The sequence below is a fragment of the Camelina sativa genome, chromosome 10 (assembly GCF_030686135.1).
Source record: "Camelina sativa cultivar CO46 ecotype springtype chromosome 10, ASM3068613v1".
NCBI lineage: Eukaryota > Viridiplantae > Streptophyta > Magnoliopsida > Brassicales > Brassicaceae > Camelina > Camelina sativa.
This window is the reverse complement of record NC_141889.1, coordinates 15,940,688-15,957,630: the sequence shown is the minus strand read 5'-3', so window position 1 is coordinate 15,957,630 and position 16,943 is coordinate 15,940,688. Positions and strand designations below refer to the sequence as shown.

The 16,943-nt window shown below is 35.3% G+C and overlaps 3 protein-coding genes and 1 pseudogene across 11 annotated transcripts; 3 read left to right on the top strand and 1 right to left on the bottom strand.

Moving 5' to 3' along the window:
• Positions 1-854: 854 nt before the first annotated feature.
• On the top strand, positions 855-2,401 carry LOC104719159 (sister chromatid cohesion 1 protein 2). Of its 6 annotated transcripts, none has more exons than XR_002033670.2 (3): positions 855-1,359; positions 1,479-1,834; positions 1,916-2,401. XR_002033670.2 is itself a non-coding variant. In XM_019230957.2 (3 exons), the coding sequence occupies exons 1-3, from the start codon at positions 1,262-1,264 to the stop codon at positions 2,235-2,237; spliced, it is 456 nt and encodes a 151-aa protein (XP_019086502.1). In that variant the 5' UTR covers positions 992-1,261; the 3' UTR covers positions 2,238-2,401. The 6 variants fall into 6 exon arrangements, 2 of the variants coding, with proteins under 2 accessions (XP_010435321.1, XP_019086502.1); XR_015567993.1 differs by having other exon boundaries at positions 925-1,359; positions 1,764-1,834; XR_015567994.1 differs by having other exon boundaries at positions 975-1,359; positions 1,951-2,401.
• Positions 2,402-3,296: 895 nt separating this feature from the next.
• LOC104719158 (serine/threonine-protein kinase OXI1 pseudogene) lies at positions 3,297-4,587 on the bottom strand (annotated as a pseudogene). The gene has a single exon (XR_015568215.1). The product of XR_015568215.1 is annotated as a serine/threonine-protein kinase OXI1 pseudogene (transcript).
• A 5,034-nt stretch (positions 4,588-9,621) lies between these two features.
• On the top strand, positions 9,622-11,654 carry LOC104719157 (chloroplast envelope quinone oxidoreductase homolog). The gene is made up of 4 exons (XM_010437016.3): positions 9,622-9,860; positions 10,317-10,458; positions 10,648-10,739; positions 10,843-11,654. Exons 1-4 carry the CDS (start codon positions 9,795-9,797, stop codon positions 11,530-11,532), a joined length of 990 nt encoding a protein of 329 aa, XP_010435318.1. The 5' UTR covers positions 9,622-9,794; the 3' UTR covers positions 11,533-11,654.
• A 771-nt stretch (positions 11,655-12,425) lies between these two features.
• On the top strand, positions 12,426-16,798 carry LOC104719156 (serine/threonine-protein kinase MHK). Of its 3 annotated transcripts, XM_019231324.2 has the most exons (19): positions 12,426-12,845; positions 13,368-13,446; positions 13,532-13,678; positions 13,770-13,848; positions 13,927-13,995; positions 14,096-14,185; positions 14,284-14,422; positions 14,516-14,618; positions 14,713-14,765; positions 14,941-15,007; positions 15,190-15,298; positions 15,386-15,451; positions 15,546-15,614; positions 15,705-15,762; positions 15,855-15,959; positions 16,047-16,081; positions 16,169-16,214; positions 16,307-16,385; positions 16,480-16,798. In XM_019231324.2, the coding sequence occupies exons 3-19, from the start codon at positions 13,671-13,673 to the stop codon at positions 16,619-16,621; spliced, it is 1,317 nt and encodes a 438-aa protein (XP_019086869.1). In that variant the 5' UTR covers positions 12,426-12,845; positions 13,368-13,446; positions 13,532-13,670; the 3' UTR covers positions 16,622-16,798. The 3 variants fall into 3 exon arrangements, with proteins under 3 accessions (XP_019086869.1, XP_010435317.1, XP_087324978.1); XM_010437015.2 differs by having other exon boundaries at positions 13,368-13,678; XM_087468852.1 differs by lacking the exon at positions 13,368-13,446 and having other exon boundaries at positions 12,595-12,845.
• Positions 16,799-16,943: the final 145 nt, after the last annotated feature.

Sequence of the window (16,943 nt, the reverse complement as noted above, 5' to 3'; positions counted from 1 at the left end):
CATGACTACAAAATGTCTAAAATCTACAATTTACGTATCTAGATTTAAAACTCCATATTGAAAGAGAGAAACAAGGGACATACATAATTATAAAACGATCAATTGATCCGGCCCGTTACGTAACTCGACTCACTATTACATAGGTGCAGGGACCCTCTATAATGAATATACTGTATAAGATAAAATGAAAGCCCGGTATATATGTAGGATTCGAAAGTACATTTAGAAAATGATAATTGTAGAATATAATATTCTTAAAGATTGCAATTTAACTTCCATCCTTCTCTTTTTTTTTGTCAATTTTAATTTGAATAATTGCCATGAAGATTATTATATTCTCCAAAACTCCAACCATAATGAAAATCGAGATCTTAGCATATATAAGTATTCTTCTCTTATTAAAACGAGATGTACGAGAATATATATCTAACAAAAATATTTGGGTTAGGATGACTATGTTTGATATATGTTCCAAATCGTGTGGTACTTTGTTGTTTCTCTAGGTTCTCTACACCTACGATACTCTCAACTCGTTAGTCATCTCTTCATACGAGTCTTTTTTGTCTAGTTTCTGAAATTGGTTGTAAACCAATCACGTTATTTCTTCTTCTTTTCACATTTACTCATCGGTTGGGCTGATTTGAGAAAAATGAGCTTGTGGACATTACAACTTATTTTAATACAAATCTCATTTAGAAAAGCATGTGAATGTCAACAACTCTCTTAAATGCATGCCATCGTGAAACAAATCACACAGCTTTGGTTGAGGAAATATTCTATGGACAAAAATACTAAACACACCAAACACTTCATTCATCTCTTGTCATCTACTAATTACTATCATTCATCTCTTAGGGCATGTTTATGGGGGATGTTAGTGGGGTTTTTAGATTTTTGTAGGTAAAAAATAAATCAAAAAAAATGAAAAAAGAGAATAGACTCTCTAATATAGTAGACTGAAATCATTTATAAGAGACGCTACGTGTCCATGATTGGTTGGCTAACAGAATAAAACAAAAAGGAATTTTTTTTTCACGCAGAAAATCTCTTTCTCTCTTTCTCTTCCGATCAAAGTGTCCATCCGATGTCAGAAAGGTCTGATTTAATCGGAAGTTAATGAATCAATGGACTGTTGGGTCGTAGGCGATTTGAAATCCTATCTCCCTCGATTCCTATCTCTCTCGATTCTCCGATTACCAAACCGTCGTCTTCTCCGTCCAAGATCTGTAACGCGATTACGTATTTGAGCCGTTTTTTCTGAATGCTCCGGTTATTCAATTTTCTGATCGATGACATTGTCCAAGCGTTTGGCTCTATTGGGAGCTCAATCCGCGATTTCTCGCTGATACATTGGCTATGGTAATTTTTCATCTGTTTTCATTCTCTCTATGTAGCCTAGATCTAGAAATTAACATGAATTTTACTATTAAGAGTGTTTGGAACCTCTAGTATGTTAAGTTAGATGAGTTGACACACAGGGTTTTAGCGTATCTTCTTCTGGGTGTTGTAAGGATATATTCCAAGAAGGTGGACTTTTTGTTCAATGATTGCAACAAAGCTTTGATCGGTGTAAAAGAGTTTGTGGCTAAGGAGAAGAACAGAGAAAAGACAGTTGTGCCATTGCCTGCATCTACTGCGTGTTTTTCCATTGTTTTGCCTGCATCTACCGCGTGTTTTTGACATTACTTCTTGATTCCATTCCTTTTATTCCAGTAATTTCGTGAATATACATGTTATAACAATAATGCTTTGTGGAGTTGTAGTTTGACATGGATGATGACCTCATGTTTACGTTTCATGAAACTTTCTCTGCCAATTAGAATGAAACCAAGCAGTGAGTGCAATAGTTTTTTTGGTTCTATTCATGTAATCAACAGACACAATCCCAACTTTATGTGTAAACTTGTTGATGCAGTGAGAGTTTCGCTCATGATATGGACATGGACGCAGGAAATGTCAGAAATACTACTGAAGAAGCATCAGTCAGAGTCACAGAAGCGGAACCACTGGATGATTCTAGAGATCATGAGAATGCATCTATGGAAAGAGGGGATCCAGAATCATATGATATTAATGTGGAACCGCAAATGTCTGAAGATATAAGCAAAGCTCAAGAAGAACATACAGTTAGAGAAACCATATGTACCATTGTGCGGGGACTAGTGGATCCTCATGGAATCTCAGACGATAATTTTTCATCTGTTTTCATTCTCTCTATTTGTGATTGTTTGTTGTAATTTTAAAAGCTTGTTTGTTGCTGTAATTTTGGATCAAAGCTATTCTAGGTGGTTGTTTCATTTCGTCTCTTTGTTGTGATTGTGAATGCTAGTTGTTCCTTGTATAAGCTTCAACATATGACAATATATGGAAATTGAATAAGTTATACACTGATTTGGCAAAATTTTGGCACAACTCAATATTACTATCAAGATTACAATTAATCTTTTTTCCATTTATGATTTGTATTTCTATTTTTCATATGCTTTTATGTTTTGTAGGTTTAAAAATTAATTAAATGTAATATTTTCTATTTTTATAAAATCTTAAATGTTTACACATTTATATCATTTCTATTCTATGTAAAAAAAAATTAAATTTCAAAAAACAATATTTTCAAAATTAAGAGACCCAAAATTAGAGTTTACCAATAGAACAGAAAATTTTAATTAAGAGATCATGGACTTTTATATTCAAAACAAAACACAATTAATTCATAAAAAATTTAACAACCCCTTTATAAGAGATTACCGATAATTATGCTCTTATCATCTACTAATTAGACTCTTCGAGTGTTCATATTTGCTATTTTAATTTTGTATATTTTTTATTTTATTTTTAAATGTGTAATGAGTTACATGCTTTGTTATCAAATACTATTCCAATAATTTATAAATACTTTGTGCCAAACTTAGTCAATAAAATAGTAAAATATTGGCTCCCACATATATGGAGAACCGAATTAACACGTTTAAGTTTCAACGTTCAATATTAGTGACTTAATAATAACAATTCAACGATTAACAACTACCTAGATTGGTATTGTGATTATTGTAATAGTATAGTCTAATAGTCATAGAGATGGCTCTAAATCATGGTCATCATAATTGAGAAGTAGACAAAAGGAGGAAGTAGGTCCATTATCAAACTCCAAGTGAATATTGATGATGCCACCGCCAAAACTGTTCAGTTACATCTTCTGTTTCTTCACTTTTCCTTCTTTTAGTGCCTGCCTTCTCTAAACCGCCCAAATCTCTTTTAGACAAAGAGTTCTCATGGAGAGATGGCATAATATTCTACATGTAATCGAATATTCTATATATGTAAATGGGCAGTAGTACCTTAAACCATCATCGACATCAATATTTATAAAATAAATTAAAACTAAAATACATTAAAGTCACCATTATTAATCTGATCATTAGTTTTCATATTACTATTGTCAGTAAATATTTCACGTACGAATTTCTCAACGTCAATTTTGGAAATCTCATAGTTTTCCGGCGCCGGAATATAAGGTGGTCGTGATACCTTAACCACCAAATCGCAATCCAACCCTCTGAAGAAACCGTGTCCCTTGATTCCTTCCACATTGATCCTACGGCTAGGATCTTTCTCCAACAGTTTTCTTACCAAGTCTCTTAACGTCGTCGTTTCTCCGACCAAACTCGGCGGTTCACTTAATATCTTAAAAAATGTCTCTTTCCTGTTTGATCCCTTAAACGGCGTCGCTCCATACAACATCTCATACAACACCACTCCTAACGACCACCAATCTACGGCGAAGTCGTGGCCATTCCCGGCGATTACCTCCGGAGCGACATATTCCTCTGTTCCGACGAACGAATTCGACTTCTCACCTGACGACTTAGACTCCGACGATCTCGAAACCGAGTCGTCCGGGGAGATTCCGGAGTTACAAAAACCCGAGAATGCGAAGAAGGACCGTTCTTTTTTCGTCGGCGACGGGGAAGAAGATCGCGGAGTTCTCGGAGGTAGATTCGTGGAAAGATCGAAATCCACAAGCATCAAATGACCATTTTCTTGAATCATCACATTATCCGGCTTCAAGTCTCTGTACACAATCCCTTGATTATGCAAATACTCAAGTGCGATCACAAGCTCCGCCGCGTAAAACTTTATAATCTCGTCGGAAAACATTTCTTCCGACTGTTTCTTCCTTAAAGAATTGAGATCTCTTCCAGGACAGTAATCGATCGCGTAGCCGACAACTTTATCAGTTGATAAAACACCATGAAGACGTGGAAACAGAGGATGGTCGAACCGAGACAACACTCCTTGCTCGAAACTAACGCGTCGGTACTCATCATCTTTGGCCTCCTTTGACTCGATTGATTCTCTTAGTATGACTTTTAACGCAAGCCGTTTGTTATCGGCTTTTACGAGGAACACAACTCCTTTAGATCCACGGCCAAGGGCTGAGAAAACTTCGAGATGGTCGAAGTTTAGAGTCGGGATCTGATGATTCCCCGGTGGTGAGATGTGGTTGCTCATCGCCGGGATTCTCAAGAGTTTTTTTTTTTTTCGATTGTTTTTGTGGCTTAATATTCTTTGGTTTTCTTTAAGGCAGTTTTTATAGGAAAAAGAAAAGCTTAAGCTATAAAAGCCGGCTCGTATATATTTTGTTTCCTTGCCGGGGAAGACATAATTCTCTTAACGTTACTTTTAGTCTTTTACCATTTTACTACTACTCGAATCTCACACATCTTTGACGTCAAAATATCAAATACTAGGTAATAACCCGTACTATATGTGAGATAAATCGACTCAAATAAAATTATTATAAGTAAAATTATTATTTGGAATTTAAGATGTTATAATAATAATTTTACACATAATTTTTTTTATTTTATTCAAATTTACATTAATTATTTTGTGTAAAAATATATTTCACCCGTGAAATGTGGAATATAATGTTAATTATTGTGATAATTGTGATAATGTTATTTATTTTTAAGATTATTGTAATAATTATTAATTTTTAATATATTCTCTTTTTGTTTCATAAATAGTGTCATTTTAGAATTTTAATTTTGTTTCATAAAGAGTGTCATTTTACATTTCCAATGCACTATTTTATGTTTTCAATGCATCTTTTCATTAGATTTTTTAATTTTACCCTTAATCTATGACTAAATTAACCCATTGAACATTTATTAAATAAGGGAATATATGTATCTTCTAATATTTTCTTAATTTGTGTGAAATGTGTCAAAATGACACTGATTCTGAAACAGAGGGAGTACTTGAATAGTCATCAAATTTTTAAAAATCGGAGAATAAGTTTTGTATTTCAAAAAGTTAAATAGATGAATAAGTTTTTAATAGTTTATGAAATGTAATTTACTTTAAATCATTAAATATGTTATGAAAATGATAATTAAGTTATTAACTATATATATATTTTTAATAGTTGATGAAGTCTTTCATTTTAAAAAAATTAATAGAAAGAAACACTACCTTATATATTCTAATGACACATTTATTTAAATAATAATGAAATAAAGGTTTCTTTATATATTTTAATGGCACATATAATAAATCAAAAGACTTATTTTTGTAAATATGTTTATCTTAAGATGCTTAATTGTAATTAAATCTCCAAATCGCTCTGGCGACGACACATCAACATTTTCAACAAAATGCTTCTCTATTAATATATAGGGAATGTATATATATTTTGAAACGTCGTCATTGTTTGCGTTTGCTTTTTAAGTTATTGTTTAATATATAGATTTCACATTCTAAACCCCTAACCAAAAAAAATTCACATTCTAAAATAACAAAGAATTCCACAAAAATACACAATTATCTATGCATTACTTTCAAAATTCACATAACTTTTGTAAACAAATACGCTAATCTCTTAAAGCAATATGAGTGAAGTGAGATTAACAAACAAGATCTTTAAACATCGGTTTTATTATATTTTTAAAATAATATAAATAAATGGTGTATTTTTATAGCTAACACACGGTTCCAGACTTCCAGTCGATCAATAGTTTAGTACTATCGTACAAAGACAAGAATATATTAACTCAAAAGTGATTTTATTCTTTCATGGAGTTTATGCGGATATTGAGTTAATTAACAAGAAAATTATAAGTAAACCTAGCAACAAGCCTACAAAAATATTGAAGATAAATACACACTAAGAATTGAACACATTACCCATCCCAGCCTAAATCAACTTCATCAACTACCGAGTTGCATTTTAAAAAAGGCCTCTACAGGCGGCAAGGAAGAAAGTAAGTCCTGGTTGACATGGGATCTGGGATCTCTAAAAGAGGAATGCTCAAAATTGACCTTCAGAAAGCTTTTGATTCAATTGAATGGAGCTTCATCCTAGACATCCTGGTTGCTACAAACTTCCCAAGCAAGTACATTCAATGGATCAGTCAGTGTATCAAAACCTCTCGGTTTTCTATATCTGTCAATGGAGAGTTATGTGGCTATTTTAAAGGGAAAAAGGGTCTAAGACAAGGAAATCCGCTTTCCCCTTACCTTTTTGTGATTGGGATGGAGATATTCTCCAGACTTCTCGACTTGAGGTACCAAGCTGGCCAAATCGGGTACCACCCTAATGCGTCAAACCCCTCTGTGACTCATCTGATCTTTGCGGATGATGTAATGGTGTTCTTTGATGGAGAACACTCTTCCCTGCAAGCTATCGTTAATTTGTTAGGGTATTTCTCGAATATCTCTCGGTTGATCCTTAATAGAAACAAAACAGAGCTTTTCCTTGCTGGCTCTTCTGTGGCTGATCAGAACAGATCAGAACAGATCCAAAGAATCAGGAGAAAATTCCAGACTTGGCAAAACAGGCATCTCTCATATGCAGGGCGTCTGCAACTCTTAACTTCAATGATCCAGAACATTATAGCTTATTGGTGTGCAGCCTTTATCCTACCAGCTAAGTGTATAAAGGACCTTGAGAAGATCTGTAGAAGGTTCCTATGGTCGGGTGCAAGTGAAATCCCAAAGCAAGCCAAAGTCAGTTGGAGACAAGTTTGTACTCCGAAAGAAGAAGGAGGACTTGGTGTAAAGGACCTGGAAGCGTGGAATAAGGTATTTGGTCTCAAACTCATTTGGAAACTTTTCTCTGCTTCGGGTTCTTTGTGGGTTGCATGGTGTAGCAAAAACAAGATGAGCCGGAACTGTTTTTGGAGACTTCCTGCTTCGAGTAAGGGATCCTCGATGTGGAAACAACTTCTCAAGTTGAGAGAAACTGTAAAATCTTTCCTGTCTTGTCAAATTGGTGATGGTAACTTGCTCCTTCTGGTTTGATAAGTGGACTCCTTTCGGAGATCTATTTACTTACCTGGGAACCAATGGACACCAAAGAATTGGCCTACCACTGGACTCCACAGTGGCTAAGGCGTATACAAGGAACAGGAGTATATTCCGACGACGAGCTCTTAGCCAGAATATGTAACTTCTCTTTACCCACCTCAACAACACTCACCTCGTAGAAGATACACAAGACACTTACATGTGGGCTAGACCGAATGCAGATCCGCACACTCGTTTTAGCTTCTCTGAGACATGGGAGCTCCTCAAGCCTCCACACCAAGAAGTGCTCTGGCATAACCAAGTTTGGTTCTCTGGTGCTGTCCCCAAACATTCATTCGTTATGTGGCTCAGCTGCCTTGACAGACTTCCAACTTTGTCACGACTAAGAACCTGGGGGACGGTAGAAGACGACTCTTGTTCCCTTTGTGAAATTTACTTCGAGACAAGGGATCATCTTTTCTTGTGATGCCCTTACTCTTACGACCTTTGGAGATGGTGCCTTCAAAAGCTTCAATTACCATTCATTGGGTTTCAATTCCTGGGATTGCTTCCTCCAATGGCTAAGACTCGCTAACAACGACCCAAATCTTACAACGCTGAAACTTGTGGTAGCTCAGACAGTCATTTACACAATTTGGCATGAGAGAAACGCTCGCATCTTTACAGGTATACGCACTCCGGTAGAAGCCCTCTTTCCTCACCTCGACAGAAGAATCCGCAACATCTGCTTAGCCAGGAGACAATTACCGAAGTTCCAAGACTTGCTAATGCTCTGGTTTCACTCCCTTTATCCCTAATCTTTTCTTCTTATTTATATATCTACCGGTTTTTGTATCGGGTTTGTTCACCCCGGTTTCGATGTTGTTTAGGCATCAGCAATACTCTATATGTATGAAGTTCTAAGATTAATACCATCAGAAATTTTATGAAAAAAAAAAAAGGAAGAAAGTAAGTAATGAAACGAATGGTTCTTCCATTGCGCCAACAATCAAATCTGGGAACATGCGTTTAGATCCTAGGAGGTGGGTGGGATTAAGAGGGTCAAAAACAACAACAAAAGAAGGACATGACAAACTCATTATAAGAGTTTGGAATTGTAAATACACCTAGTGTTATTCAATTATGTACATTATATAGATTCTTTTTGAATTCTACTCTTACTCAATACTAAGATAATTTTATTGGCAATGTGATTTGATAATAATTTAACAGAAAAAGTGGAAAGCGATATTCACATTTTATGAAAAGATTCTATCAAATACTTTTAAATAAGAGTACATTTTAATAGATTTATAAATTCTTCCAAATTCAATTAAAAAAAAAAATCCTTAATTCAATAACCCCTAATTTTTTTAATTCATATAAACTTAGTCATTACTTTCCTAGTTATTGAATAATTAAAATCAATGGCCAGTGAAATCAAAGCCTAACCCATGATGGTTGAATTGAAACTCATCACACGGATGCAACTTGTGACACAAAAGGTTTCAGGCAATGTTTTTAAAGCCGGACCGGTAACTGAACCGGGAAAGCTTCTGGGTCATGAGTCAATACGGTTCGACCGGAGTCAATAAGGAATGATATGCAACTTGTGACACAAAAGGTTTCAGGCAATGTTTTTAAAGTCAATAAGGAATGATATGTTTTCTATTTTTTTTTCAATGATTACAACTATGATATAATTGGTTACACCAAATAAAATACTTCAATAATCATAATTTTTTTTAAATAATAAATTTAAAGTGTAACAAACTAACCATTACCAATAAAATATTTTAGTAATCATTCTCTTCTATTACATACACTATTCTATTACATACACTAGAGAAAAAAATGAACACCAAATTGATTACCAAAACATGCACTAATCAAACATCTTTTATTATAAAAATAATTGGTTTCAATAAAATTACCTTAATTTTGAAGATTTGTGGTGTGAGTTGCAGAGAACTCAAACTAAAAGAAAAAAACTAGTATGAAAAGTAAAAAGTTCAATTACGAGAATTTTTATTTTAAGAAACCCTACTACTGCTAAAAATAAAACTAAGAAAGGTAATTAATTGCACTCGTTTTTACTAAAAAAAGTTAGAACCCGGTTTTATCTGATTCAATGGTTCACCGGTTTTTGGATTTTTGGCAGGTTGATATGGTTTTTTACCGGTTCAATTTTCTTTGGGTTTTAATATTAATCCAACCCGGGTATGCTGCCGGTTCGCGGGTTAATGTGGTTCGACCGCCGGTCGATCCGGTTTTGAAAACATTGGTTTCAGGTCATCAATTCGCACCCCTTCCCATCAAACAATTTTACATACTTGAGGTGACGTGGCGACATTACAATCAATCTTTTTATTTATCTTGTAATATCATACCGCTTTTACCCCTTAAGCATCTCTCTCCGCGTAAAAAGATCAAAAACTCTCGAAGCACACCGTCGTTGTTGTTGTTGTTTCGGATTCAGAGATCATCGTCGTTATCGTTTACCAATGGCCGGGAAACTCATGCACGCTCTTCAGTACGATTCTTACGGCGGTGGTGCCGCTGGTTTGAAGGTTTTTATTCTCTCTCTCTCTTTTCCAAATGTTCCATATAACCTGCTGCGTTATTGCGATTCGATTCTCTCCGCCGATGTATATTATTAGTGTCGCATGTTCGTACGATTCGTTGATTTTGAATCGTCGATTGGATTGGATTGCAGAGCTTACTAGATTACATGATGTATTGAGAATCATGTCTTCGTATTTGGCATCTTACTTTGAAATCTTTCTTCTAGGGAACTTATGGGAAATTGCATACAGAGCTGTGAACATTTGGTAAAACTGTTAGTGTTAGTGATTAAGATTATGGTGTGAAGTTAGTTAGTCCTCTTCTCATATGTGGTGGATATGTGTTCTGTTTTTTTTTTTTTTTTTGAGTAGTCTTCTTTTTTTTTGTTGTTGTGAGGCATTTTCGTATTGGTACTCTCTTTTGATGATTAAAACGTGTGCTTATCTGAGTTATATTTCCAGCATGTTCAAGTTCCTGTTCCATCACCCAAGAGCAATGAGGTTTTCTTGAAATTAGAAGCTACTAGTCTAAACCCTGTTGATTGGAAAATTCAAAAAGGATTGATCAGGCCTTTTCTGCCCCGCAAGTTCCCCTGCATTCCTGGTATTCTAATAGCTTTGAAGGTTTTAGTTTCTGTATATAAGAAGAAAAAATTGTTATTTTGCTTAGAGGGGTTTGTTTGGGTGTACTTTCTCTTTTATGAGTTTTTTTACTAATTTTTAAAGAAGACATATATATAGGCTTTCTAAATGTTAATGGAACCACCTTTGATATATTGTGTTTTTTAAACAGCTACTGATGTTGCTGGAGAGGTCGTTGAGGTTGGATCAGGAGTCAAGAATTTTAAGGCTGGTGATAAAGTTGTAGCGGTTCTCAACCATTTAGTAAGGGACACGCTATTGCGGTTATTAATGTTGTAGCAGTTACTCTTATTAGATTGGAACTTTTAAACAAGAAAAAGTAACTGTTCTTTTTCGTTGTTTTCAGACTGGAGGTGGACTTGCAGAGTTCGCCGTTGCAAGCGAGAAACTGACCGTCAAGAGACCCCAAGAAGTGGGAGCAGCTGAAGCAGCCGCTTTGCCTGTGGCAGGTCTAACCGCACTCCAGGCTCTAACTCAGCCTGCGGGGTTGAAGATGGATGGTACAGGCAATCAGGCAAACATCCTGATCACAGCAGCGTCTGGCGGGGTCGGCCACTATGCAGTACAGCTGGCAAAACTTGGGAACGCTCATGTAACCGCCACATGTGGTGCCCGTAACATTGACTTTGTCAAATCTTTAGGAGCTGATGAAGTTCTCGACTACAAGACTCCTGAGGGAGCCGCCCTCAAGAGTCCGTCGGGTAAGAAATATGATGCTGTAGTCCATTGTGCAAACGGGATACCGTTTTCGACATTCGAACCAAACTTGTCGGAAAACGGGAAGGTGATAGATATCACGCCTGGGCCTAGTGCTATGTGGACTTATGCGGTTAAGAAAATAACCATGTCAAAGAAGCAATTGGTGCCGCTCTTGTTGATCCCAAAAGCTGAGAATCTGGAGTATATGGTAAATCTAGTGAAAGAAGGGAAATTGAAGACAGTGATCGACTCGAAGCACCCTCTGAGCAAAGCTGAGGATGCTTGGGCCAAAAGTATCGATGGACATGCTACTGGGAAGATCATTGTCGAGCCGTAATAGTATTTTTTTCCCGTCTTGTAACTATCTGTGATAGTAGAAGTTCGAAGTTTGTTTCCCGTTTACACACATTGCTTTATGTTGTTTTGTTTGATATATAATATACCCGAGTATGTCGTAAATTATATAGCAAGAAACTTTGGATGAAATAGGTAGTTTTTGTTCTACCACATCGTTGAAATTGTAGAGTTTGGATCGAATTGTATCAAACCTTATGGACCAAAATTTTGATTGTTCCAGTTCGGTTTTGGTTATCAACGATCTTGAAATTTAGTTTGGTTAACCGAGAATCTTGGTTAGTCTGGTTCGGTTCTCAATCAACCAATTTTTTTTTTTATATTTTTTATTTTTGACACCCAATATTTTTTCATTTTGTTTGATTACAGGAATTACCGTTTTTACGAAAAATTAGACCATTTTTCTTAATAACCGAACTAACCAATCTATTCCAATCAAACCAAAATTATTCCACAATAACCGAAAAAGAGTATTAAAAAAAAAAATCAAAAAATTCGGTTGATATTGGTTTTAATTTCAAAACCTAACCGAAAAATAAATTTCAAAATTCGGTTAATAATGGTTTTAAATTTCTTTGGTTTTAAATTATGGTAAAATTTTCGAAACTTAAAAAAACAGAAAAACCGAAGTCCCAGTGCTTGTTTCGCCATGAGCCAACAAAATTGTGAGGATAAAACAGACCCAACAACTTCGAAAGCCCAATTACTCCTTGATGCCAAAAAGCCCATTAGCCTATCTGCGACCACGTCAATTCTTATCTCAAAAGACTTAGCAAGTGGAACCTTCCAGTAAATACAAGAGTAGTTCAAGGACCTTTTAGTCATTTCAAGAAAATCCACAAAATATTAATATCGCTCTTGAAGGGGACCACCGTTGCCTTCCCCACCACAACCCAAGCATTTTCCTCCGTTTCTCCTTTTCCCTTTTTATTTATTTTTTTATTTTTTTCTAAAATAATATATCCAAAAACCAAAAAAAATCAATAATTATATTTTTCTTTAATATTTTATTTCCTTAAAACTAATACTTTAATTTCAATTAATTAATCAATTTTTTTTTTTGTTTTCCTTCTTCATCTTCTTCTTCAATATTTTTTTTGTTCTCTTTCTTTCTTCTCCCATGGCTTCCTAAGCAATCTGTTTTTTCTTTCTTTCCCTCTCTCTCTCTATTTTTGTTTTTTTTATAGCTTCTGTTAATTTCATCTACTCTAAAACATAAACGACATTTATGTTTCTTGTAATTTCTTCATCAGATCCTTTAATTCGTCTCCAATTCTGATTATCAACCCATCAATGGTGAGGAACATCTCTACTCGATCTTCTTAGATTTTTTTTTTTCACTTTTTTCTTTCTTTATTGATTGTTTTAGGTTTTGATAAAATTAATCAAATTTAATCAATAAAACTATTTGCAAAGATTATGTTTTTTTTTTTTAATCTGTTGTGTTCATATAAGCTTTTTTTGTTTCTTCCATTAATGGAGCATAGCTGCATAGGTCAGAAAAAAAAAACCCTTTTTTTTGGGTTTTTGTGTTTTAGTAAATCCGATTTGATTGTTTTTGTTTGTTTATATTTCTCAAATTCTGTGAAAATTGATTTTTTTTTTTTTTTTTTTTATAACTCTGCAAATTCTTCTGATTATTCCTTTCTCTGCGCTAATTCTTCTGATTTGTTCTTCTCGAGATTGACTCAAAATTAATAAAGTTTAAGACTTTATAACAGTAGAACCTAGCTATATGGCTTTTAGAGTTCCTTATTCATATAACCGATCTAGATTAAATCATTGTTGTTAAAATGAAAGATTTTTGTTTTTTGGCAGATAACTTTGTAGTTGGAGATTTGTTGTGGATGAAGCTTGTTGATTGCAGCTTGTAGAAGCTGCTCCTTCTTTGAACAATGTTGATAACTTTTCAGATTACTATAACTAATCAGTGTTATGATGAGAAGCTGGTTCTTGTTTACAATCTATGTTTCATGCTACAGCCAAGAAGTAAACCGTTTATGCAATCTTGTGACGGTTCTTGTGTTCGGAGAGTAGATACTACTTACTGGAGGTTCTCAGAGCTTAATTGACGATTTTTTGTTTTTTAACATTGTCTCGTATCGCCTGAATAACGGAATAATGGAAAGGTTTGTTTCTTTCTCTTTGTTGTTGCTTCTATATATTGGACTTGTGCTGTTGGGAGAAAGTGATGAGCTTTGTGGTTTTGCTTCTGTGTAGGTATAAGATTTTAGAAGAGCTTGGTGATGGTACTTGTGGTAGTGTATATAAAGCCGTAAATTTGGAAACCTATGAAGTTGTAAGTTGTTGAAAGTATATGTTTTTTTCACTCATCATGTAGTGAATGTGTTGGCTTATTCGACATATGTTTCCTCAGGTTGCTGTTAAGAAGATGAAGAGAAAATTTTATTACTGGGAAGAGTGTGTCAATCTGCGAGAAGTAAAGGTGATTATCAAATCCTCTGAGGCTATGCAGACAGTATATATGATCTATGATCTCTATGTTTTGTGTTCAAGGATGATGATATATAGTTTTACTTTTGCAGGCTCTTCGTAAGCTAAATCATCCTCATATCATAAAGTTGAAGGAGATTGTGAGGGAACATAATGAGCTGTTTTTCATCTTCGAGTGCATGGTAAAGGCGATCTTCGCTTTCTTTCCCTCTCTAGGATACTATACTCTCTTATACTAGAGAATATATTCTCATTGATCTTGGATAAATGATTTGACTAGGACCACAATCTGTACCATATAATGAAAGAAAGGGAACGAAACTTTTCCGAGGGAGAAATAAGAAGTTTTATGTCTCAGATGCTGCAAGGGCTTGCACACATGCATAAAAGCGGGTACTTCCATCGAGATCTAAAACCCGGTATGCCTTTTGGTACTTTATAGCATTATACTAATTGAAATGGTTTTCTCTGTTTGAGTATCTTAAAAATTAAGTTTTGTTCTGTTTCTCAAGAGAATTTGCTGGTGACCAACAATATCCTGAAAATTGCTGACTTTGGGTTGGCTAGAGAAGTTGCATCTATGCCTCCTTACACTGAATATGTGTCCACACGTTGGTAAGTGATTTCTCTTTCATATTGCCTTTGCATTCATGCATGAAAGGTGATACAGATAGACTAATAACTTGTAAATTGGCTCTGATTGCTACAGGTATCGAGCTCCAGAAGTTTTGCTACAGTCTTCATCATACACTCCTGCAGTTGGTACGTTTGCAAAAACCTTTTTGTACTCAATCACATCTCAGTTGTATCATGTCAAAAGCTGAACCATGGCTTAATAGTTCATGGAATTGAATAGTTCCAAAAATTTCTCTCTCTTTTTTTTTTTTTTTTTGTCTTTCATTGGATCGCTTTTACAAACCATTTTTAAAAACTGCAGACATGTGGGCAGTGGGGGCAATATTAGCTGAGCTTTACGCTTTATCCCCGTTATTTCCTGGTGAAAGGTTAATTTTTTTTCCCTTTGACCAAACTTAATCTCTGCGTAATATTCTAAACCAAAGTGATTTTATCAGAACAATGAATTAAAATTGTCCATTTTAGATTGTATTGTCAGATTTGTGTATCCACACACGAAGATAGACCATTCAGTGAAATCTGATATAAATGGTTTGCTTATGATGAGCAGTGAGATAGATCAATTATACAAGATCTGCTGTGTTCTTGGCAAGCCGGACTGGACCACGTTCCCTGAAGCGAAAAGCATATCTCGAATTATGAGTATTAGTCACACAGAAGTAAGAGTTCTTATTGAAAAGATAAGTTGCTTAATATAATTATTTGTACGCAAATATTGACTTTGGTCTTGGAATATCTTGTGACAGTTTCCGCAGACACGAATTGCTGATCTACTCCCCAATGCTGCTCCTGAAGCTATTGATTTGATCAATGTGAGTTCTTGTTGTGTTCACTCTTTCTTTCCACTCTTCAGAAAGTTGTTATTCATTCGTTATCTTGATTTTGTATCTCTTTGTGAATTAACAGCGACTTTGTTCATGGGATCCATTGAAAAGACCAACTGCTGAACAGGCACTAAATCATCCGTTTTTCAGTGTAATTTGAATATTCCCTTGCTTCTTTTTATTCTATCTCACACACTCCTCCCCATGTACAGCTGAAAATGTAATGATTTATTCTGAACAGATGGCTACACAGGCTTCATATCCTCTTCATGACCTTGAGCTGAGGCTTAATAACATGGGTGAGGCTTTTTTCTTCGTTTCTGCTTCATGTATGTGCTGCTTTCATGACCGTTAAGAGTAATTTTAATTAATATTTGTCGTATTCTTGCAGCGGCCATGCCTAATCTTGAGCTAAATCTCTGGGACTTTAACACTGAACCTGAAGAGTGTTTTCTTGGCTTGACACTGGCTGTAAAACCAAGTGCTCCCAAAGTGGGTAAGTATCATTCCTTCGTGTACACAGTGGGTTATAATATTTGACACAAATCGACATTGAGCAAGGGTTCAAATCTTTGTTTTGCAGAAATGGTCCGCAGTGTATCTCAGGACATGAGCGAAGTAAGCGTAGACGCCAATGAACATCTCTTAAATAGCATAGTTAAACCTCTTATTGAATCTAACTGAATAAGTGGTTTACATATGCAGAATTTTCTCTTTTGCGCCGGTGTCAATAATGATCGGGAACCATCAGGTAATGAAACTTGAGCATCTGATCAGATTTTTTTTTGTTATTCTTCTCTGAGAAAGGTTGTTGTTGAATCCCTCTGTTTTGAACATTTGCAGTTTTCTGGTCTCTGCTCTCTCCTGATAATAATGGCCTCCACGCGCCCATTGAATCATCTCCTTTATCTTTGTCGTTCAGGTCAGATTTACTTGTCTAAGTTGTCACTACGGTTCCATTGTATGTAAGAAAACAAAAGACTTAATCAGGTTTTTATTGTTGTTGTTGTGAGCAGTCCAATGCAGCAACACACAACAGTGGGGGGACCTCCACAGTCGACGACAGGGTTCACAATGACATCATCAATGCAACCGAATATGTTGGACCGCCCGTGGATGGCTGTGTCTGCGCCGTTTCAACAAAGTCATTACCTGTGAATCTAATTAATCCCGCCCCCCCCCCCCCCCCCCCCCCCCCATACTCTCTCTAGTAAAAAAAAAAAAAAGTAAATAACACAGAGGTTTGTGAGAAAAGATTTTGAGTTAAAAGAAGATAGCAAAACACAAAACAAAACATAACAGAGGAAGAAGATTGTTATATTTTTTTGTCACCAATTTTATTCTTCTTAAATCCCCTTTTTAATTTGTAAAAATTGGGTTTTGGGTGATACAAATTTCCCCTCTGAGCTTTGTGTTAAAAATCATAATATTAAATAAATTAACAAAAAATCACAATTTTTTTCTTGGACTCATCATAATA

What these genes read in the sequence shown, in the direction of transcription:
- LOC104719159 (XM_019230957.2), top strand. Translation starts at nt 1,262, where the DNA reads ATGCTCCGGTTATTCAATTTTCTGATCGATGACATTGTCCAAGCGTTT. An exon ending in TCGCTGATACATTGGCTATG is followed by an intron (nt 1,360 to 1,763) that starts GTAATTTTTCAT and finishes GTGGAGTTGTAG; the next exon opens with TTTGACATGGATGATGACCT. An exon ending in AATTAGAATGAAACCAAGCA is followed by an intron (nt 1,835 to 1,950) that starts GTGAGTGCAATA and finishes ACATGGACGCAG; the next exon opens with GAAATGTCAGAAATACTACT.
- LOC104719157 (XM_010437016.3), top strand. Translation starts at nt 9,795, where the DNA reads ATGGCCGGGAAACTCATGCACGCTCTTCAGTACGATTCTTACGGCGGT. An exon ending in GTGGTGCCGCTGGTTTGAAG is followed by an intron (nt 9,861 to 10,316) that starts GTTTTTATTCTC and finishes TTATATTTCCAG; the next exon opens with CATGTTCAAGTTCCTGTTCC. An exon ending in TAGCGGTTCTCAACCATTTA is followed by an intron (nt 10,740 to 10,842) that starts GTAAGGGACACG and finishes CGTTGTTTTCAG; the next exon opens with ACTGGAGGTGGACTTGCAGA.
- LOC104719156 (XM_019231324.2), top strand. An exon ending in TTTTCATCTTCGAGTGCATG is followed by an intron (nt 14,186 to 14,283) that starts GTAAAGGCGATC and finishes TGATTTGACTAG; the next exon opens with GACCACAATCTGTACCATAT. An exon ending in CCTTTATCTTTGTCGTTCAG is followed by an intron (nt 16,386 to 16,479) that starts GTCAGATTTACT and finishes TGTTGTGAGCAG; the next exon opens with TCCAATGCAGCAACACACAA.